General features: G+C 37.0%; 2 protein-coding genes across 2 annotated transcripts; one reads left to right on the forward strand and one right to left on the reverse strand.

The window, feature by feature from the left end:
* Positions 1–10,042: 10,042 nt before the first annotated feature.
* Positions 10,043–10,875, reverse strand: LOC141588582 (uncharacterized). The gene is made up of 2 exons (XM_074410015.1): positions 10,798–10,875; positions 10,043–10,714 (listed from the first exon to the last, which is right to left on the reverse strand). Exons 1-2 carry the CDS (start codon positions 10,873–10,875, stop codon positions 10,043–10,045), a joined length of 750 nt encoding a protein of 249 aa, XP_074266116.1.
* A 3,895-nt stretch (positions 10,876–14,770) lies between these two features.
* LOC141587181 (uncharacterized) lies at positions 14,771–19,414 on the forward strand. The gene is made up of 5 exons (XM_074408623.1): positions 14,771–15,209; positions 16,065–16,126; positions 17,511–17,601; positions 17,921–18,023; positions 18,413–19,414. The coding sequence occupies exons 1-5, from the start codon at positions 15,031–15,033 to the stop codon at positions 19,097–19,099; spliced, it is 1,122 nt and encodes a 373-aa protein (XP_074264724.1). The 5' UTR covers positions 14,771–15,030; the 3' UTR covers positions 19,100–19,414.
* Positions 19,415–20,436: the final 1,022 nt, after the last annotated feature.

Consider the following 20,436-nt stretch of genomic DNA (forward strand, 5'->3'; position numbering starts at 1 on the left):
CCGGCTACTCGATCGAGTAGCTAAGGTACTCGATCGAGTGCCCCCTTACTCGATCGAGTATCTACGTTACTCGATCGAGTACCCAACAGGTCAGAAACTATTTTAAAACGCAACTCACCCTTACTCGACAGAGTAAGGCCTACTCGATAGAGTAGGCAGAGACTTATAAATACAGAGTATTACAGTCTTCCCTCCTTAAAAAGAACTTCGTCCCCGAAGTTCAACCCATACATAAAAACAAACATACTAACTCGGTCACGACGCAACAAAGCTACTAAGAACTCAAAACAAAACCCCAACTTACAAAACATGAGACCATGAACTCTTAACACCAACTCTACCAACTATTCCTACCTCCACACCTCGCTCGCGATGTCGTATCAACTACATCATAAACTCTCCCGACACTAACTCCATACATAATCAACTACATAAACATCAAACGGAATGTTATATTCTACCACCTTTAAAAGGAACTTCGTCCTCGAAGTTTACTCACACTCATAACCTCATCATCCAACTGTCAACACTATCAAAGTATTCTCGCATTCCTAACATCGAACTACTACAAGCACGTCCATGACCTTTTAACACTATCAACCACAACATATACAAATCCATACCTTATGCTACACCAACACTCTACTTCCAAATATACCACCATATGTACAACCATCAAAATCTCTTTTATCGCATCCTACTCCTCTTAAGATAAATGTTACGTCCTCGTAACTCACTAATACTAAATCCTAGACATATCTTTTCATTATCCTCATCACCACCGCATGTCAAAGATAACCACCTATAACCTAAACACTCGCCATGCACATATCCAAGGCTCTCTTACTTAAACTTTTTTAATACCTTAACTCATACGGCACACCACCTAACCTATACCATAAAACTCGTAGGAAAATCACCATACTAACTCTCCATTCTTACTGCAAAACAACGTACCTCTCTATGTAAGGCACCTATCTCCCAAAAGCATAACTCACGATCTACACTCGTTACGTACACTCACACTAGATCCTCAAGTTCTTTTCTTTATTACCGCAAAACTCATACAAAACTTAACATGACACTAATTCCCAACACCCTACACTCACTGTCCCAAAATCTGGTTATGAACCACCTGCAGCGTCCAGATAAAAACAACACATGTTCCACCAATCACTTACCATGACTATGTCTAAAGCCTCATCTTAAAATAAGATCAAAAGTATCTTTGTAACAACTTCGACAACCGTGTCCCATCAACGTAATGTCACTATACCATGACAACAACGAAAACATATACAACTCTCTTTCATATCATACTCTACCCTCATACCAAAACTTAACTGGTAAGAAACATCAATAAACAAAACAACTGTCTATCTGCACAAACTGAAACTCACAGGAAGCAACATCAAACAAAACAACAATTTATGTGTAACTGGTATGTACTTTCGAAACTCGAATCATAATCATCCCGCCTACTCCACCACAACCGGTGACGACATCGCAACACCACCACCAACAGCCACACCGCAGTGCGAAAATACCCACATCACAACACTAGGTACCGTGCCCGGATCATCACCCGAGGCACCACAACTACACCGATAGACATCACAACAGACACAATCCCATAAACACTGACCCAACATAACTTCTCGGACAAGAAAAAAAAACTTACTCAAATCCACTTTACTAAATCACAATGCAACATGTTAAATGAATTAAACAGATAATAATCTCATGAACATCATCTTTACCATTTCACGGAATAAACAAGTATCATCCATACACATACAATTTTAACTATCCATGCCAGATCAACCACATTATTACCTTTTGAACCTCATTCCATTAGTATACCGAACCCAACATAAATTACAGAACAATCATATAACAACTTTATAATTATCACACCATACCACTTCTTGTGAGGTCAGAACCTCACACCAACATTTACACGTATCATAGACCCGTAATCACATCCACCTAGTCAATCCTGATCACGTAAGTTACCACTCAACAAAGGTTACCTGTCGCCCGAGCTTAACTCATATGCCCCTCATAACATATTCTCCCATTCGCATATCCATCACCCCCTGCCAAATGTAACCATACTATTAATACTCAACTACTAACAACCGCCTCATATAACCACATCTTACACTCTCTCACAACCATACATATCAACCTGGTCTCTGCAAAATCAACCGCTTCAGAATTGTTACCTTTCTAATATACCATCACCCTTAACCACTAGTCAAAAACCATAACACTACCACTGTCCGGACGTCAAACCTCTTACACTCATCTCTAAATATCACGATTTTTTTCCTATCTTTGGTTAACATCCCAAATAACGAACATCAAATCCATCAACAAAATTACTTCAACATTCTTCCCAATACCATTCTTAACTGTATCATCATCTAAATCTCCACCAAAATCTCATATCATGCTGATATTCTACCAACTTCTTACTTTCCTGAATTCCTCAAAACTCAAGACTAATCATGTTGTCCCGAAACTCCTTTATAACCATTAACTAACATCCTCATGATTGGTAGCACACATCTCGACGACTCCTTACCTCTATATCACATAACTCTGGTCAACATTTTCTTAGTTTTATTCCCCTCATTCTTTTCTTTTACACTCTACAAAATCAATTAACCATTCAACTCCTTATCACTTCTACCTAACTCGTTAGTGTTCCGGTTACTTTCTCACTGCTCCAAGACTCACATCCCATTATTTATATCGATATCATCTCATTCTTTCTTACCATGGATCTTCTCTTATTATGCTATCACTCACACTTGCCACTAATCTATCCATAAAATCAACGTTCACTGTTCAAACAATTGCATCTCCTTCGTACATCTCTAGAAATCAAAATTTATTTCATACCGTTAAATGCCCAAAGAAATCACACGTAGTTTCATCTCTTAATAAACCAAATCTCCCAAACTCACTCACTGTCTACAAATCCACCTCGCAACATGTCTCCATAAAGTTCACTATATACTACTCTTCTCAACCCCTTTAAAACGAACTTTCACTGTGTATATTCTTAACCCACACGACTCCTAACCATCTCACTCCATAATTCTTTACACATCTCAAGTTGCCACTATTCAAACCCTCCTTTCAATCTTTTCATTCTCACGTTCCTTAGACCCACATCATCCCTTACCCACTTTCACTTACTTTTACATCACTCAATTTCGCGACTAAATCACTCACCACGTCTCACCAAAACTTGCACCATGCCTCAATCAGCTCATCCATATTCTTTTTCTTTTTCCACTTCTCAGCACAACCACATATAGCTCATCTCCTCCCACCAAACTCATACTCACCATAAGGTGCCACTCACCACCCCATAAGATTGGGTAACTTACGTATTAAGACCAACTTACATGTAAAACAATGCATAAAGAAGTAAAATAACAACTTTGAATTAAACATAATATGCACGAATGTCAAAAGATAAGCATATGACCCAAAATAGGGGTCACTAGATCGAGTACAGGCCACTCGATCGAGTAAGGGACTTACTCGATCGAGTAGGTGAAGATCAGAAGCACGTAAAACAAATCACCAGGGCTACTCGATCGAGTAACTAACGTACTCGATCGAGTTCCCCCATACTCGATCGAGTACCAAGGCTACTCGATCGAGTACCCCAATTCTCAAGACTGTCCGAGCCAGAAAAGCAGTCATAACTCACTCATTACTTGGTCGTTTTGGGCGTGTGACCTATCGTTAGAATCGTTTAAGGACAAGCTATCACCTCCAATTGGAATCACATCAAAATCATTTATTCATCTCAAGTTATAACAGTTTAAAGACAACCTCTTTATAAACGAAAAACACAACTATTGATTTTTACTTCCCAAACGACTTAAACAACAACAAGGTAGACAAAACGACTCAGTACTCATAAAACCAGTATTGCTAATCTCATGTTACCATCTTCAAAAAAATCAAGCAACAACATCCATCATGCACATATATTATTTAACTCATTAGTCATGTACTAACCGCATACTTTAAATTTTATAACTTTTCGTAACACAAAACATTCTCATACATTACAAATCCTATTTCCATGTTACTAATACAACAACATTACAAATACACTTCGTCACCTAAACATATTCATAATCACAAAATTCATATTCTCATGCAATTGCTACTCCATCTTTTCCAATCAATTCATCCATTTCCAACACATCACTCATCATTTTCATACACTTTTCTAACAATTCCAACCAACATTGTAAACCAACTATCATACAACATGCTTTCAATCAACAACATACGAAATCACATTATCACCATCTTTTATACACATTCCCCATTCTCCACATACATACATCCACTGATTCATGCCACACATCACCATATAGGTACACAATTCACAAGATAAACACATAGCGATCCCGACTCATATCCCATGGTGACCGGTTCAAAATTGTAGGGCGAGTTCGCGACTTTAGGACGTCTCCCAAGTCTTTGCATTAGCTCCTACAACCTTTACCCCGGGTTCATTTTAATTGACTCCCTATATTCATTGGTTTCATTGGTTACAGGTTTCAGGATCGTCGCTCTGATACCATTTGTAACACCCCCATACTCCAAGTGCCTTACCAGGACCACTCAGGTATAAGGATGCCACCATCTCGGTTACCCGAGGCATGATATTCATAAGACAATAACGAAACAACTTTAAAAGTAAATAAAGTTTGAAGTGATTACATAGCAAAACCAAATTGATAAAAAGAAATACAAGATCCTCAGACGGTCTACTGCTAAAACTATCAAAGCTATAAAACATCGTCGACACGGCGGAAGACTTCTAAGCGCCACGTGATGACTCATCCACCTATCCCATACGCATCACATCATACCGCTCAATAATCGCTCACCACCCCCGAATGGATCACCACGGTTTTTAAAACATTTAAACGGGGTCAATACTAATCACACAACTCAATATATATATCAACAATAAGATAAACAGACGGCTTAACCGTCACACACACAACCACACCAATTCCAACAATCTCAATCACCGATCGTCCACTGGACCGGTCCCCGCGATGGGGGACCGCAGCCGTACCCACCAAATCCCCGCTCCTCATAATGAGCGATAACCCTGTCCATTAATATGCACACCCCCTTCCGTGGCGGGTTCCACGAAGGGCGAAACTAGGGCGTGAAGCCACTCCCGCAAGTGACCTCACTCAGCCGAGGGCACGCCTCGAGAACCAGAGACAAACAATCACAATATCAACAACCGTCTGAATCTATCAACAATGTATAAGCACAACCGTCTGAATCAATCACACTAATTACAAAGACAATCACCACACATTATGTAAGTAATACCGAGTAGGGAAACCCTACCACGGAATGCAACACAAACATCAGACGATCTAGCAGCTGTCTCAAAACCTTGCCTCTACGAACCCTTCTCCTATACACATAATCATACAATTATCACCTAATCAACATAACCCTCCCAAAACCCCCAAATCTACCCAATTAGGGTTTTAAACAAACTCAAAGAAACAGTATAAAATTGGTATGTAGATCTTACCCTTGACGCAAGGAACACTATGATGCAAAGAACAAGATGATCCGACACTCCTAGCCTTGGGGATTTGCCAACAACGCGACGAGAGAGAACTACGTAACTCCTTTTTCTTTTGAAGGGTTTAGAAAGGTTAAAAGTGATTAAATAACTGACGGAAACCTTTTATATCAAACTCGCGTTATTAGCAAAACCCGTCAAATCATTCCCCGCAAACCGGCTACTCGATCGAGTAGCTAAGGTACTCGATCGAGTGCCCCCTTACTCGATCGAGTATCTACGTTACTCGATCGAGTACCCAACAGGTCAGAAACTATTTTAAAACGCAACTCACCCTTACTCGACAGAGTAAGGCCTACTCGATAGAGTAGGCAGAGACTTATAAATACGGAGTATTACAGCGACACTCCACCAACCAATTTCTCGCGTAAAAGTGGACTCGACCAGGCACTCGGCCGAGTGTCCGGCCCACTCAGTCGAGTGAACATTCACTCGGTCGAGTGACCGGGTTTCAGAAACTTCCAGCCCCACACCAAATCCCACTCGGTCCTCCACTCGGCCGAGTGGATGGTCTACTCGGTCAAGTACGGTCTTTATAAATAATGCGAGGTATTACACTAACACACCAAAAATAAGCTCACATTATATTTAAATAAATAATTAACAAAGTAAGAGAAGATATACTAAATACCTTAAAATGATTGAATGCATCTCTTTTACTTTGAGGAGTCTCCGTTCAATTAAAATAATGCCCTGTTTCTTGTAGTGTGAATAGAGTGACCCGTTATCACTTGCAATTCACAAATTCTCGTTTACGAACGGGTATTTTCGTCTTAAACCTTAAGACGGGCCAAGTTGAACACATAAGACAAAAACAAAATGCATTAAGATTAACAAAAGGTTTGTCCAACTCCCGTCTATGCAAGTGAGGTGTTATTTGATCCGTTTTGTTCTTAAAACGGATATATCCGTCTTAACTCTTAACGAAGACCTATTGCGATCGATTACAGATTTACCGCACAAAGTCTTCTTTAAAGCGACATTATCCGTCTTATTTATTAGACGGGTCAAGTATAACCTTATAGGAGAAATAGAACAAAATTATAATGCGTTAGAAAAAGTAAAATACTTATCCTATATAAAGAGAAAACTGTTGATTACAGCCTTTTAAAAACCACTTTTTGAAAATTACAGCCTTATATAAATTTTTTTGTAAATTACAGCCATAATAACAGTTCTGATCACAAATTACAACCAAAAGTCTTACTCCGTTGGAAAATTGAGACAAATTTGAATTTTTGCTACTTAAGTTCATTTTTTAGGACGAAAATACCCCTTACCTTCATCTATGTTCTTCTCCTTCATCAAAATTCACAACTCCATCTTCTCTCTAATTCTCCATTTCTTCTTCACCAATATCACCTAATCTAATTCACCATTTTTATTCAAATTCTATCCTAATCAATTTAATTGAATTCTAATTCTATTATTTCCATTGTATCTTAAAATTAATTAGTATTCTTCATCATCAATTTTCCCCAAATTGGAAGTAATTAGGGTTCATCATCGATTTTCCCCAAATTTATGATGCTATTTACACTCGCAGACTCAAATTGATCGGCAAACATTCAATATGGAATACTAATAGTTGGTCAATTGGCAAATTCGGTTGTGAATCTAGCTGGAAAGCAACTCGGAACTTGCTAAAGAAAGGCTTAAATCTCAATGCCAAGACCAAGGCTGGTAAAACAACGCTTGAACTTGCTAGCAATGATGAAATTCAGTCTCTACTGGTGGAGCATGAGAAGACAAAAGGAACGGAAGTTCAGCGTGAGATCGAGAAAGTTATGGAACATGTCAACGAGATACACAAGATAATGAACAACAATGATGCTTTTAGCTTTGTTATTTTGAAGGGGTAAGTATATATCGGGGTAAATGATGTTCAGGTGAGGAAGATAAGAGGGTTTGAGAGGTAAATGATAGATTAAGTGAAAAAATCAGGATAAGTATGCAAACAAATAGGCAAGAGTATATCAGTCACTTTTCGACAAAATTCATCGGAAACGTCATCGCAGTGCAATTTTCAAAGAAAAATGATATTATGGTTGTAATTTACAAAAAAAAAATTATATAAGGCTATAATTTCTAAAAATTGATTTTTAAAAGGGTGTAATCAACAATTTTCTCTATATAAATATATAATGTTCAATTTGATCTGTTTTAAACTTAAACAATAGTACCGTCTCAAAGAAGACTACTACCTATACCGTGCCTTTTTTTTATATGGTAAAGAAACTAGATTGATCAAAATCAATCTATAGTATCCTTGCGGATACGAAAGGTAAAAGAAAATCAATGATCTTCAAATTACCGGGAATCAAGCATAATTCAAGGGCACCAAAGAGGAAACTCTCAAATAGATTTTCACTTTAAAACCCCCAATAACGAATTAAAGAATAACTTAAACAAAATAAACATGCAAAATTATAAGTGCAAATAATTCTAAAGGAGAACAAAAAGACTCCTTGGAAAAAAAATTCAGATTTCAGTAGAAATCCAAAAAAAACTTTGTTGGAATACCATCCGTAGGCGGTATCAAAAGAAGTAATTCATAAGCCTTTTCCACAAATAGTAAACCAATTAGCTATCTTGCTGGAATACCATCTGTTCTTGGATAAAGAACTCATGGTACTCACACAAGACTGACTGACATTCCTTCAGTAGGGAAATGGATTAGCTTTGGTTAACAGAGATGAAAGCATAAAATCCGAATCTGAGATCTTGAGATATCGAATCATAGCTATGAAAAGTAACTTTGGGCTAAAATGTAACATTTTCTCCTTACCCACCAATATTACATTTCTATTATCGACAAAGAATTGGCTATAAAGAAAGACTCTTGAAATATCGCTCAACTCCTTGGTTTATTCCTTCTTTGACTTAGACATATGACTAAAATAAACTTTCCTAGGTTAAAATGGAGAGTAAATTAAAGTCTAGTCTTTAGAAGGAGAAAATTAAGAAAGAAAACCGAAATTTTTCCAATTAAAGAACTAAAAAAGATAAGAAATCTATACAACCATGAAGATGAGGGAAGATAGTTGTGAAGAAAGTGACTGAAGATGAGAAACGTTTTTTTGTCAGATAGCACCTAACATTTACACTTTCTGTAAAAATGGTACCTAAAGTTTTTTTTATTTGTTTAATAACACCTTATATTATATTTTTTTTGTCTAATGCCACCAAACTTACTTTTCCGTCAAAAAAAAAGTCAAGAAACCGTCTTGACTAACGGAGGAAAGGCTATGTTGGCTTTAACACCATATTTCTTATGTTTTCCCTCCAATTTCAGCTTCTCTTTCCCATATTCTAATTTTCCCTCCAATTAAACCTAAATTCCCTCCAATTAAAACCCTTATTTAACCCAGCTCTCCAATTTTATTCCTTCATCTTCAAATTAAAACTCTAATTTTAGCTTTATTAACCAATTTTCTCCTCTTTTCTCATCATCCTTTCAATCCAAGATGTCTTATTCAAGCTCATCCTCAAACTCAACAAAGCGGGTGAGATGCAATTGTGGCATTCTAGTGGCTGAGAAAACAACATGGACACACCAAAATTCGGGTAGGAGATTCATGGCCTGCAATTTCTACAATGCAGAGACGGGGTTGCGTGGGTGTTGTTTCTTCAAGTGGATTGATGAGGATATGATTTATTGGCAAAGAAGTGTTATAAATAGCTTGTTGAATGAAAATAAGTCACTTAAGAATAAGATTGGTGAGATGGAGGCTGAGTTTGAGTACACAAAGGAGACGGAAAATAAGATTGGTGAAATGGAGGCTGAGTTGAAGTTGGTGAAGAAGGAGACAAACAAGACCAATGCAAAGTTATGCTAGGGTTAGAATTTGTTATAATCTTTATGTTATATAGTAGATTAACTTAGTTTAACATTTATTTAGAGTTATGTTGTAATCGTTATGTTATATGCAAGGAGATGTATTCTAATTGTAGTTGCTTAATGAGACTTGTGTTGAACTGGAAGAAACTAAGTGTGTAATGAAATACCAAATCTATTTTCAATAATAAAAGTTTCATTTTAATCCATTCATGGTTACAAAAGTACATCCAAAGTTCCAACTCCATCAAGCACTGATCACAAACAACTAAGTTACTGATCATAATAGCACTAAACTAATGATCATAAAAAGTACAAACTAAATACAACAAGAGCTGATCACAACAACTACTAAGCTACTAATCCTTGTCAACTTTTTGATTACAAAGGCGTTGATGAAGAACCAATTTCAGATTGGCTTGTAAGAGGACGGTCATGTGTTAGATGCACCTCTTCAACTGAACCTGCCACATTCCTCCTTTGTTGTGTCCTTTTTCTAGGTTGAGCAACTGTAGGGTTCTTACAACTCTTTTTGTTGTGACCTAATTGGCCGCAGTTGCCATATTTCTTCCTTGTGTTCCTTTTTTGACAAGTTGCCTCTCCTCATTTTCTCCCACTTCCTTCCTCCTTTTCTTGCTGTTGGGTCTGCCTGGCATCTTTCTATATGTTGGGGGTGCTGGCTGAGGATGTTCAGTGTGTTCCCATTGCTTTGGTCCAGGGAGAGCCTTGACCATATTGTCATATGCCTTCAAATATGTTTCCTTGGTGTATACTTGGTGACAATAGTCCTCTGGTTCAAGTCTCTTCTTAGTGAGACATGCAAAGATATGTGGACAAGGGATACCCGCTATGTCCCACTTCTTACAGCCACATGTCTTAGCATTCAGATCAACCACATATCTTTCTTGATGGTACTCAACCTCAAAGTAATGGGGCATCACATTTCTTTTATACTTATCCACCCCCTCTTTCTTTTGGAATATCTTTTTCATACAATATATCCTCATCCACTCCATTAGGCTCAATATTGGTTTATCTCTGCACTTTCTTAGTACATTATTGAAGCTTTCACAACAGTTGTTCAATAACATACCTGAGGTACAGTTTGTTGTAAAAGCATGCCTACACCAACTGGCGGAAGGGATTAAGGTGAGGTAGACATGAACTTCAACAGACATGCTCTTCATAATCCACATATGCACCTCATGCTCCTCCTATATCAGTGGGCAGTTTGTAAGTTTGTAAGTTATATTAGAGGGAGTTTGTACTTGATAATTGATAAGTTGTCAGTTATTACCTTGGTATATGCTCTTGCAGCACTCCAAAAACATTGCTTGAATGCTTGACCTAGCCATGACTTCTTGAATTGGCCCATATGTGTCTACAAAAATATCTTGACTCGGCATTAGGAACCACCATGTTCAGTGCCTCCAATAGTCCCTGCTAATGTCAATTAACAATAAGAATTAGTCTAACATATTACACTTGGAATCAAGTTAAAAGAGATATTAATGTAAAAGGTGGTTTACCTTTTGTCTATCTGACATGAAAGTCATCTACCCCCTGTGTCTATGTCTTTCATCAGAAGTTCTAGAAACCACACCCAAGTTTCTGTGTTTTCTACTTCAACCACAGCCCAAGCCACAAGAAATATATTACAGTTACCATCCTTTCTCACTGTTGTCAATAGCTGACCCGGGTGATTTCTTTTAAGATGACACCCATTAATCCCTATTAGTGGCCTGCAACCTTCAACAAACCCCTTTTTGCATGCGTCCAAACACATGTACATCCTCTCAAACACAGGTGGTGGTCTCTCAATATTGTCTAATTTTACATAAACTGAACTACCTCTTATATACTTATCACTGTGGTAGCATAGTCCCAAACTCTTTTATACTCATCATAGTCAACACCAAATATCATATGTAAGGCCCTCTGTTTTGCATAATATGCTTTGTAGTACCCAATCTCCACCCCAATATCCTGCAACACCCTCTTTTGGAAAATATCAACTTCCACTCATCAGGATCAATTCTAAAATAGTCTAACTACCTTTCAGCTAAGTACTCAGCAGACAACTTATGGTTTATATCATTCCATCCACATATATGGTCCAACCTTAGCCCCATTATTTGAAAAATCTCTTCACCAGGAACTTTTGTGGCATTCAATCTGTACCTACACTTCTTCACGACTTATCACACTTGCACTTACCCAACCTTGCCCTTCCTTTCAACCATGGACACTTACATCTATACCTACAATAAATACAAACTCTCTTCCTATTGTTGTGGCAAAAAAAGTAGTCATAGCCATTCTCAATGCATGGTGTCTGACAGCTTTTCTAAAGATAGTGTTTGAGGGAAACTTGAAACCTAATGTTAACTAAATTGGTCTTTGGAAATCGATTAGGGGATTAAAAGTTGGATACTGAAATTTTACCTCTACCTCTCCATCAGATCCATTGTCACTTCCAAGCTCATCTTCATCAGACAATAACTCTGCTTCTTCACTACCACTATCTTCAGACTCAATACCACCATCTCCATCTTCTATACCACCATCTTTATTCTCCCTACCCCCATCTTCATCTTATTCTAAATTAAGCCTACCATTCAAATTTCCCTCATCTAAAACATCTTCATCCACATTCTCAAAGAAAAGATCATCATCCTCTGCATCATCAAAATCAGCCTCACTCAACACAACATCCTCATCTGACTCATCCTGAGTATCTTCTTCTCCAACTTGATTGCCCACCCTCTCAACTATTTCTTTTTCTTTTTGTCTGGTTTTGGTTTGATGTAAGGTTTCATGTGCTCTCACAAATGGTATTTTAGATCTCAAGGATTTATTAAGAGGGATGTTGGGTGGTGGTGTGAAAGTAGGCTCTTTTATTGTCAAAGAATGGGTAGACTCAATACTTTGATTCCTTCCAACATCATTTACTACCTCTGGCCTCTCTTTCTCTTTTTCTTTTTCTTTTTGACCATGGACCACATATAACTCAATAAATCCTTCTTTATCTTTTGTGGCCATCAATGACTCAATATCTTTGTCATCATTCAATTTCTTCCTACCAGCAAATAAACTAAATCCATGTCTCACAAATCATATCTTACCATCCTCAATTTTTAATTCATTCTTCACTATATGCATCAAATCAAAATAACATATCTCACTTTCATCAAATTTCAACATCAAATTACCCTTAACATATTCAGTTTTGTATCTTTTTGTCACAAAAAATGCCCACCATGGTAAATTCTCAAATTTGCCCCAAAATTATGATCAGTACCTTGATTGTTGTTGAGAGTACTCATCCTATATGAAATTATCAATAATAATACATCAAATAAAATAAATTATAGAACAGTAACAAATTAGGGTTAATTTGAGTAATCCAATAAAATTAGGGTTAAAATAAGGCTAAATCATCAATTACTCCCTTTTATAGTACACTTTTTCAAAATTACTCCCTTTTATAAAAAAATTTAAAAATTACACCCAAAAAATTGCTGAAATTTTTAAATTGCTCCCAAATCCCTATTTTTGTACATTTAGGACGAAAATGCCCTTGATTCGCAGAATTGGGTCATTTTGTTTGCTTCATATCTGGAGTTTTACATAGACAAAAATTACGTTCTTTATACGGATAGAATCTTGAAGAAGTCTACTTTCCAATGGCGTTGGAATCAATAAGTTTTACCGTGTGAATTTTGCCCAACAAGCCTTCAAAGACTGATACGATTTTAAGACAGATTTGCGTCTTTCCACGAGAATTGCGATTCCCGACAAACTACAAATCACCCAGAAGTCTACCTTACCAATTCGGAAACTAGACTCAAAGGGCTACAACCATGTGAAAGGGCGTTTACATTAAATCAAAATAACACCATGGAAATGGCTCCTCAATATCGACACTAACGGAAAACAGGAATTTCGGTCTTAAAATCGTATCGGTCTTTGAAGGCTTGTTGGGCAAAATTCACACGGTAAAACTTATTGATTCCAACGCCATTGGAAAGTAGACTTCTTCAAGATTCTATCCGTATAAAGAACGTAATTTTTGTCTATGTAAAACTCCAGATATGAAGCAAACAAAATGACCCAATTTTGCGAATCAAGGGCATTTTCGTCCTAAATGTACAAAAATAGGGATTTGGGAGCAATTTAAAAATTTCAGCAATTTTTTGGGTGTAATTTTTAAAAATTTTTATAAAAGGGAGTAATTTTGAAAAAGTGTACTATAAAAGGGAGTAATTGATGATTTAGCCTTAAAATAAATCAATTTATTCAGGAAATACAGCAGCATTAGGGGAAGATTAATAAAAAATTAGGGTTATGATTAAATTAATCATCAATTATTAAAGTATTAAGATTTGAAAGAATCAATGTAAAGACTACTAATTTGATTATTATAATGGATAATCAACACAAAAAAAGTTAGGGTTAGAAGGAGTATAGAATCACAAACCTTTTCTATTGAGTTAAATTGATGCATTGTGAATAATTATTGCTTCTTTTCTTCTACAAATTGATGAGATGATAATGGAAATTGTTGGAGATGAACATCTCTTGTGAGATTTTGAGCGAGAAAGAGAAAAATTTGAGTGAAATTAAAGGTAGACAAGTATGCGTATGAATGAACATAAAGAAATTAGATGTTAAAGCCAACATAGGCTACATAGCCTTTTCTCCGTTAGTCAAGACGGTTTATTGACTTTTTTTGACGGAAAAGTCAGTTTGGTGTAATTAGACAAAAAAAAATATAATATTAGGTGTTATTGGACAAATAAAAAAACTTTAGATATTATTTTTACATAAATTATACTCCCTCCTATTCTAAATAACTCTCCCTATTTCTCTTTTCGTCTATTCACAATACTCTCCCTATTTCCTTATTTGGCAAACATTTATATTTATTTTAATCACTTCACCCCACAACAATACCCCACAATACTCATACTTTATCTTATTTTAATCACTTTACCCCACAACAATCCTTATTTTAATCACCTTACCCCACAACAATACTTATTTTAATCACACAATACCTTCCCTCTCTCAAATCTCCTACCCACTCCAATACTTTATCATATAATACTCCCCTCCTTTAATTCCCGTGCCCTCCATGAAAGGGGAGAGTTATGTAGAATAGGAGGGAGTAAATATTAGGTGCTATTTGACAAAAAAAACGCAATTAAATAAGGTACAAGAGATGCGTATTGTCATTTTTGTGAGCAAGATTAATTTTCATTCATTGTGCCCACTAATCGGCTTCACCTTTCTTCTTTTCTTTTCCAAAATTTGGGCTTCTCTTGGCGCTGCTGTATGCTTCACTGCTTAAGTCTGTTTCTCTGTCTTCCGCCATTAAAGCACCATAACTGAAGCTCGAGATCCGCTAATCTCAACCGCTTCATCCCTTACAATTCAATATTTCCCCTTTAAATTCCTAACCCTAATTTCACCCTATTTTCATCACTTTCGACTTTATTAATCTTCTCCCTTTCTTGTTGAATTAATTATGGCGGCCGCCGCGTCATCGCCGGCGATAAGCAACAACGGCTCCGAAACCACCGCAGATTCTGGCGGTAAGACCGCTGCAGTTCCGTCGGTTTTGCTGCAACGTTCCGATCCGTCGAAGAATCTCCGCGGACTCAATAAACCTAAGTGTATCACTTGTGGCAATGTTGCTCGGTCTAGGTAACCTCTGTCACTCATGTTTTGTTTTTCAAGAATTTATGAATTTGAAAGACAATTTCGGATTTGAAATTTGCCGAAACCTAGTTTATTTTGAGTTTGTAACGTAGGTTAATCTCGGCTTTGGAATTCGCCGAAACTTAGTTGAGTTTGTTTAGCATGATGAATCTAGGGTATGGGTATAATTTGCAGTAGGGATGATACAAATACGCAATACGGATATGTGATATAGGAGACTAGCTTAAAATGCGTACTATACTTAGATTTTAATCAGACGGTAAAATGTACGCGCTATATGCATGGAGTAGCTTGCTATTCGCTGTGAATTGAGCGAATTGGGTATCTATGGCCTAATAAACTCTTGCGGAATATGAGACTTAGGTAATGTTGAGCACATTGGCATAGTCAAGACTTCGGTCATTCAAGATTGAAAACATTGAAGCCGACTTGCTTGTGATAATTTACCTTTTCCTGTACTGCAGTTGTCTCATTTTCTTCTAAAATCGGCCTGGTTTTTACTTTCTGTATTCGGCTTTAGCAACTGCTGCCTTTCAACTCAGGTTCTGCAGTTATTTGTTGAGATAGTGGAAGAGAAGTGAAACTGTTAAAAGGGTTTGGGGTTCACATAATTAGCATTGCAGTGAGGTGCGAGGATCAAAATGTTTGTCATACTAATGCACACTAACTTTTCATTGTTGTCTAGTCGATGAGAATGGAATTTTTTCTTAGTATGTTTGTCATCTTGGCTTCCTGTCACATTTCTACTATGCTGGCAATATATACAGACGATTGTAGATAGCCTGCATCTTCTGAATTTTTGTCTTTGTTTGGTTTTAATTAATCTCTTTGATGGTTTAGATGTCCTTTCCAATGTTGCAAAAGTTGCTGCTCAAAAGCTCAGAATCCGTGTCATATACATGGTATGATAACTTTTATCCTGATAATGTAATTTGTCACCCTATTATTTATGTGTCCTTTATAGATGAATTTAGGGATAGCATAACCATTTTATTGGTATTACTACGAACAGTTCGTAGACTTCGTAGGTTAATACTAAATGTTTTTCTTCGTGATACCCTCCTATTTTTTTTAATCCTACGTAGTACCTCTCGTTTGGCAGAAACATTAGGGTACCCCTGAAGTCTTACTAATTCCAAGTAACCTTGTGAGTACTTTTCATTTTCAAAGGAGCCAAATACTCACAATTCTTTGATTTTAGATTATGATAAAATAAAGCAAAATGTCTCACCAAACCGGTAACGCTTCTTTTTACTCTGATAAACAGTTAACCAGTCATGCAGTTCTCAACGCAATTTTTATCATTGGTTATTTGGAAACAGTCTTTTTTTTTTTTTTTTTTTTCCTGTCATTAGAGTAGGAGTAAGGTTTCCGGCCTAATTAGGATAACTTAAAGGAGCAAAGTGACGGAAAGTCATGTATGAGTTTTACTAACAAAGTGTAGGAGTACTATGATGTTTCAAAAACTCGAGGGGTATCACCTAGACTTCAATAAAGTAGGAGGGTATCACATAAAAAAAAACCAATATAAGATATTTAAAGGTGAAATGTGTCATATTGAATACATTCATAAATATCGTACACTGAATGTATCTAGGTGGTGTTTGTAAGTTAGATAGAATTTCATGTACGCATCATAAAGAGAATTTACCTTATATAAAGAGAATATATGTATGCATGTATAGTCTGTATACATATATTGTTGTAAAGATTATTGAAGTGTGTGTTGTATAAGGTCTCTCTGCCCAATACCCCTTGAGTAGAAAGTATACTCATTTTCTAGGTTTGGTACTAATTGCCTAGCGTAGTTGTTTCATGGTGTAGAATTACATTGAACAATGCTAAACGTGTTCTATTATTATTTTTTTCCTTTTTTTTTTTTATGTGTGAGCTGATTTTCCCAGCAGGTACTTTGTCATATGTTATAAAATAGTCATATCTTCCTTGCATGGCTGTAACTGCATGCTCCTGTACCTGCTCTTTTGATGCTAGCCTATTTGGTGCTGCTGTAAGCTTTAGTTGATTTATTCTTAAATAAACATATTTTGGAATGTAGATATATAAGGCTATTTGAGTTGTTAATGCGTGGGGGAAAGAACTTCCAAAATGATTATGAGTTGAAACATTTAGGGACTAAGGCTTTGTTGTTTAGTTTCAAAGATGAGTTGAATGCCCTCGCTTATCGACTTTCATTGTAGAGGGGTTTTGGTGCAGTGAATTGATCCCCCAACTTCAATACTTGTAGTGATTCTCTAACATGCAAGTTATTTTTGAGCTCTTTTGCAGTCTTGAAGCCAAATGCTACTCTAGCAGATAGGGGAGCTACTGCAAACTCTGCACCTCCTGAGCAGCGGCCAAATGAAGGGGCAGCCCCCTTGTAAGTAACTAACCGAACTTGGAATCTCTTGCTTCCATCCTAGGGGAAACCTTAAACCCTGGGAGTGCTCTCTACCTCATTGTTATACATGCTTTCTTTGCCGCCCTATAACCTTGCTGTCTTCTGAATGACACATTTACACTAGATTGGTTGCTTATTTAAGTCCAACTTATTGACCTTGTAGGGCTTTTTCATCTATTTGGGTATGATATTTATATACAATGAATATTATTGGTATGGTGATTATCAATCATAGTTTTCATCAGTGCTTATAGATTTTTGTTTTAAAATTTTAATTGGCAGTTTTCGTTTTTCTCAGGCCTCCTGCTAAAGTAACTTCAATCAGACAACTCTCCAACACATTTTCACAATTCAACAATGTGCATACGCCAGCGCGTTCTAGGAAGCCACTCAGTATGAAGGTTTGTAATGTCTAGTGATTGATCCATACTTGTTTGAGCTCTGACCTGTTTAAACATCAAGCTTACCCTAATGCTTCACGGACGCCACAAATTGTGAGTTAATGAATAGCAGATGTATGCTACCTCTCACCCCTATGTTGTTTAACACAAAATGATTGTTTTTCCGGGAACCCCACATACTGAAAATTGCATTGATAATTGCATGAAGGACATCTGCTTCACAGTGAAAACAAACCTAACCAATTAAGGGAGCATTTTGCTTTATATATTCATCCTAATTTAAAAACAAAAAATTTCAAAAAAAAAAAATAAAAAAAAAATAGTGAATATTTGATCCACTGGAAATGGAAACATGCGTCGACCTGTTCTAACAATATATAAAATTTCAGGAGGCTTTAGTTATAAATGAATGGAGATTTGCTAAGCTGAAGGAATACAAGGAAAGCAACATTGAAGCAGAAAATGACGCATTTGACCGATACATGCAGAATATCAACTTGCTAGAAGAGGTATTTGATGTGAATTCCGAGCGCCTGGAAAACAACTCTCAGTTGTCAAATCTTCCTACCACTTCAGGCGAGAAAGCAGACATTGTTTCCGAGATGAAAGCAAAACTAAGATCCAATCCCGGGAGAATTAATACATTTAAGAAGAGAACCCGACAGACAGTTGATCAAGGATTGAGAAATCTCCAGTTTTATGAATCAAATGATGGTTCTGGTAACCTAGATAATGAAGATGATCCAACACCTAAAGCAGCAAAGAATTGGTGGGCGGGGAATATGTCATCTTTGACAGCCTTGAATGAGAAGTTGAACAGAGCACAAACTGTGGAGGATATAAAGCGGTGTATCCAAGTGCGAGCCAAGAATAAAGGTCAAGCAAAACTGACTTCTCAGAAGGAAACCGAGTGCACTGATATATCAAAAGAGATGATTATACCAAAAGAGACGAGTGTGTCACGGGTTTCAGAAAAACCTCTACTGAAGTTTGTCAGAGCTACTGAAATCGATCAGAATTCGTTGAACGGCATGGAATTTTACTTCTCCTCCCGGGAAGAGATAGAAGATCTGTAAGCCATTATCCTTCTCTTTAGACCTGTATGACATGAAAGGTGGCAAATTGTCTTGCCCATCGACGGGTTATGTAATATATTCATGGGAGGTTTAGCAAGCTCTTTAGTAAGACCTGTTGAAAAGGTACCTGCCGATCTGGGTCAGGTGGTCTAGTAGGTTAAGGAGACCTTTTAAACATGTCTCTGCTAGTTAGGTTCGGGTTATGTAGTGGTTTGAGCTATCTTAACAGTTGCTTTACTCATTTCAGATTAAAGAAGCTCAAATGTGTGACCTTTTTACCCTTTGCGTTTATCTTGAGGTGGGCTGGGTTTTTAAACCGGATTAGTTCTCTTTTTAGTCAATTAGTCAAGTTTTGAATGTGAGGTGTTGGGAACCCAAGTAAAGAATACAGTGTAAGGTGTGTAACCAATCGAGCCCAAAAGAATAGCAGTCACCAACCAGTTGAGCTGAACAATTTCACCAAGCTAGGTCCATAATCCACAACTTTGAGTCTTCGACCATAAACATCCCTTTTTGTGGCCCCTTCTTTAAAGGCGATATAAGTGAGGAAGGATAATCGGAAAAAGTTCGCTCTTGTCAATGGTGCCGAACTGTAGATTACATATTCGATGTGATTTATAGATTTAGGACGTAATTCTTATCTTCGACCCTTTTGTTTTAGCAGGTTAGGTCAAGATCTTTGAATCATGTCCATCATAGAATCTCATTTCACTTAAATAAAAAGAGATTTTTTTTTTTTTTTTTTTTTTTTGACAACAGGTGAATAACTTACATTATTGTAACCGATACAACGTAAGTTTTACATTCGACTAGTAGCAGTAGCATGGACACTTCATAACTAGATCTAGCACTACAAAGCCATACATAGAGATTACATAACCTTTATTCAAAAGTAAATTTACAACATTAAGGTAAGCAGGAAGGACGATGGTAGAAAGGCAGAAGACGGCAGCTTGGTCACGATCGTTGATGTCAACTTCATTAACACGGAAGACCTCCAAAAACAGGCGATTCATATAGCCGACGGAGTGACAATGACAAGGTGTACTTACGCTCTTGCGAAAAGAACGTAGAAAGAAAAGATGAGAAGCAAGACGGAGTCTGCCCTCGACGGAGATAAATCTCCTACACCTAAGACAACGCATCCATTGATCATAGAACAGACCGTCCGAGAAGGCCAACATACAATGAGTAACACGAACCCCCATGTTTTCTTATCCTATTTAATTACCCTCTATCCTCAACGCAATTCATATTCCTATCTCCTATTCATATTTTAATTACATATGTTAAAACATTCAACGGGTCTAACATGTCAAATACCTTTAATATAATTC

The sequence above is a fragment of the Silene latifolia genome, chromosome 6 (assembly GCF_048544455.1).
Source record: "Silene latifolia isolate original U9 population chromosome 6, ASM4854445v1, whole genome shotgun sequence".
Taxonomy (NCBI): domain Eukaryota; kingdom Viridiplantae; phylum Streptophyta; class Magnoliopsida; order Caryophyllales; family Caryophyllaceae; genus Silene; species Silene latifolia.

Coding starts and splice junctions, on each gene's coding strand:
- LOC141588582 (XM_074410015.1), bottom strand. CDS start 10,875: ATGGGCCAATTCAAGAAGTCATGGCTAGGTCAAGCATTCAAGCAATGT. Junction 10,715..10,797: donor CTGCAAGAGCATATACCAAG/GTAATAACTGAC, acceptor CCACTGATATAG/GAGGAGCATGAGGTGCATAT.
- LOC141587181 (XM_074408623.1), top strand. CDS start 15,031: ATGGCGGCCGCCGCGTCATCGCCGGCGATAAGCAACAACGGCTCCGAA. Junction 15,210..16,064: donor GGCAATGTTGCTCGGTCTAG/GTAACCTCTGTC, acceptor TTGATGGTTTAG/ATGTCCTTTCCAATGTTGCA. Junction 16,127..17,510: donor GAATCCGTGTCATATACATG/GTATGATAACTT, acceptor GCTCTTTTGCAG/TCTTGAAGCCAAATGCTACT.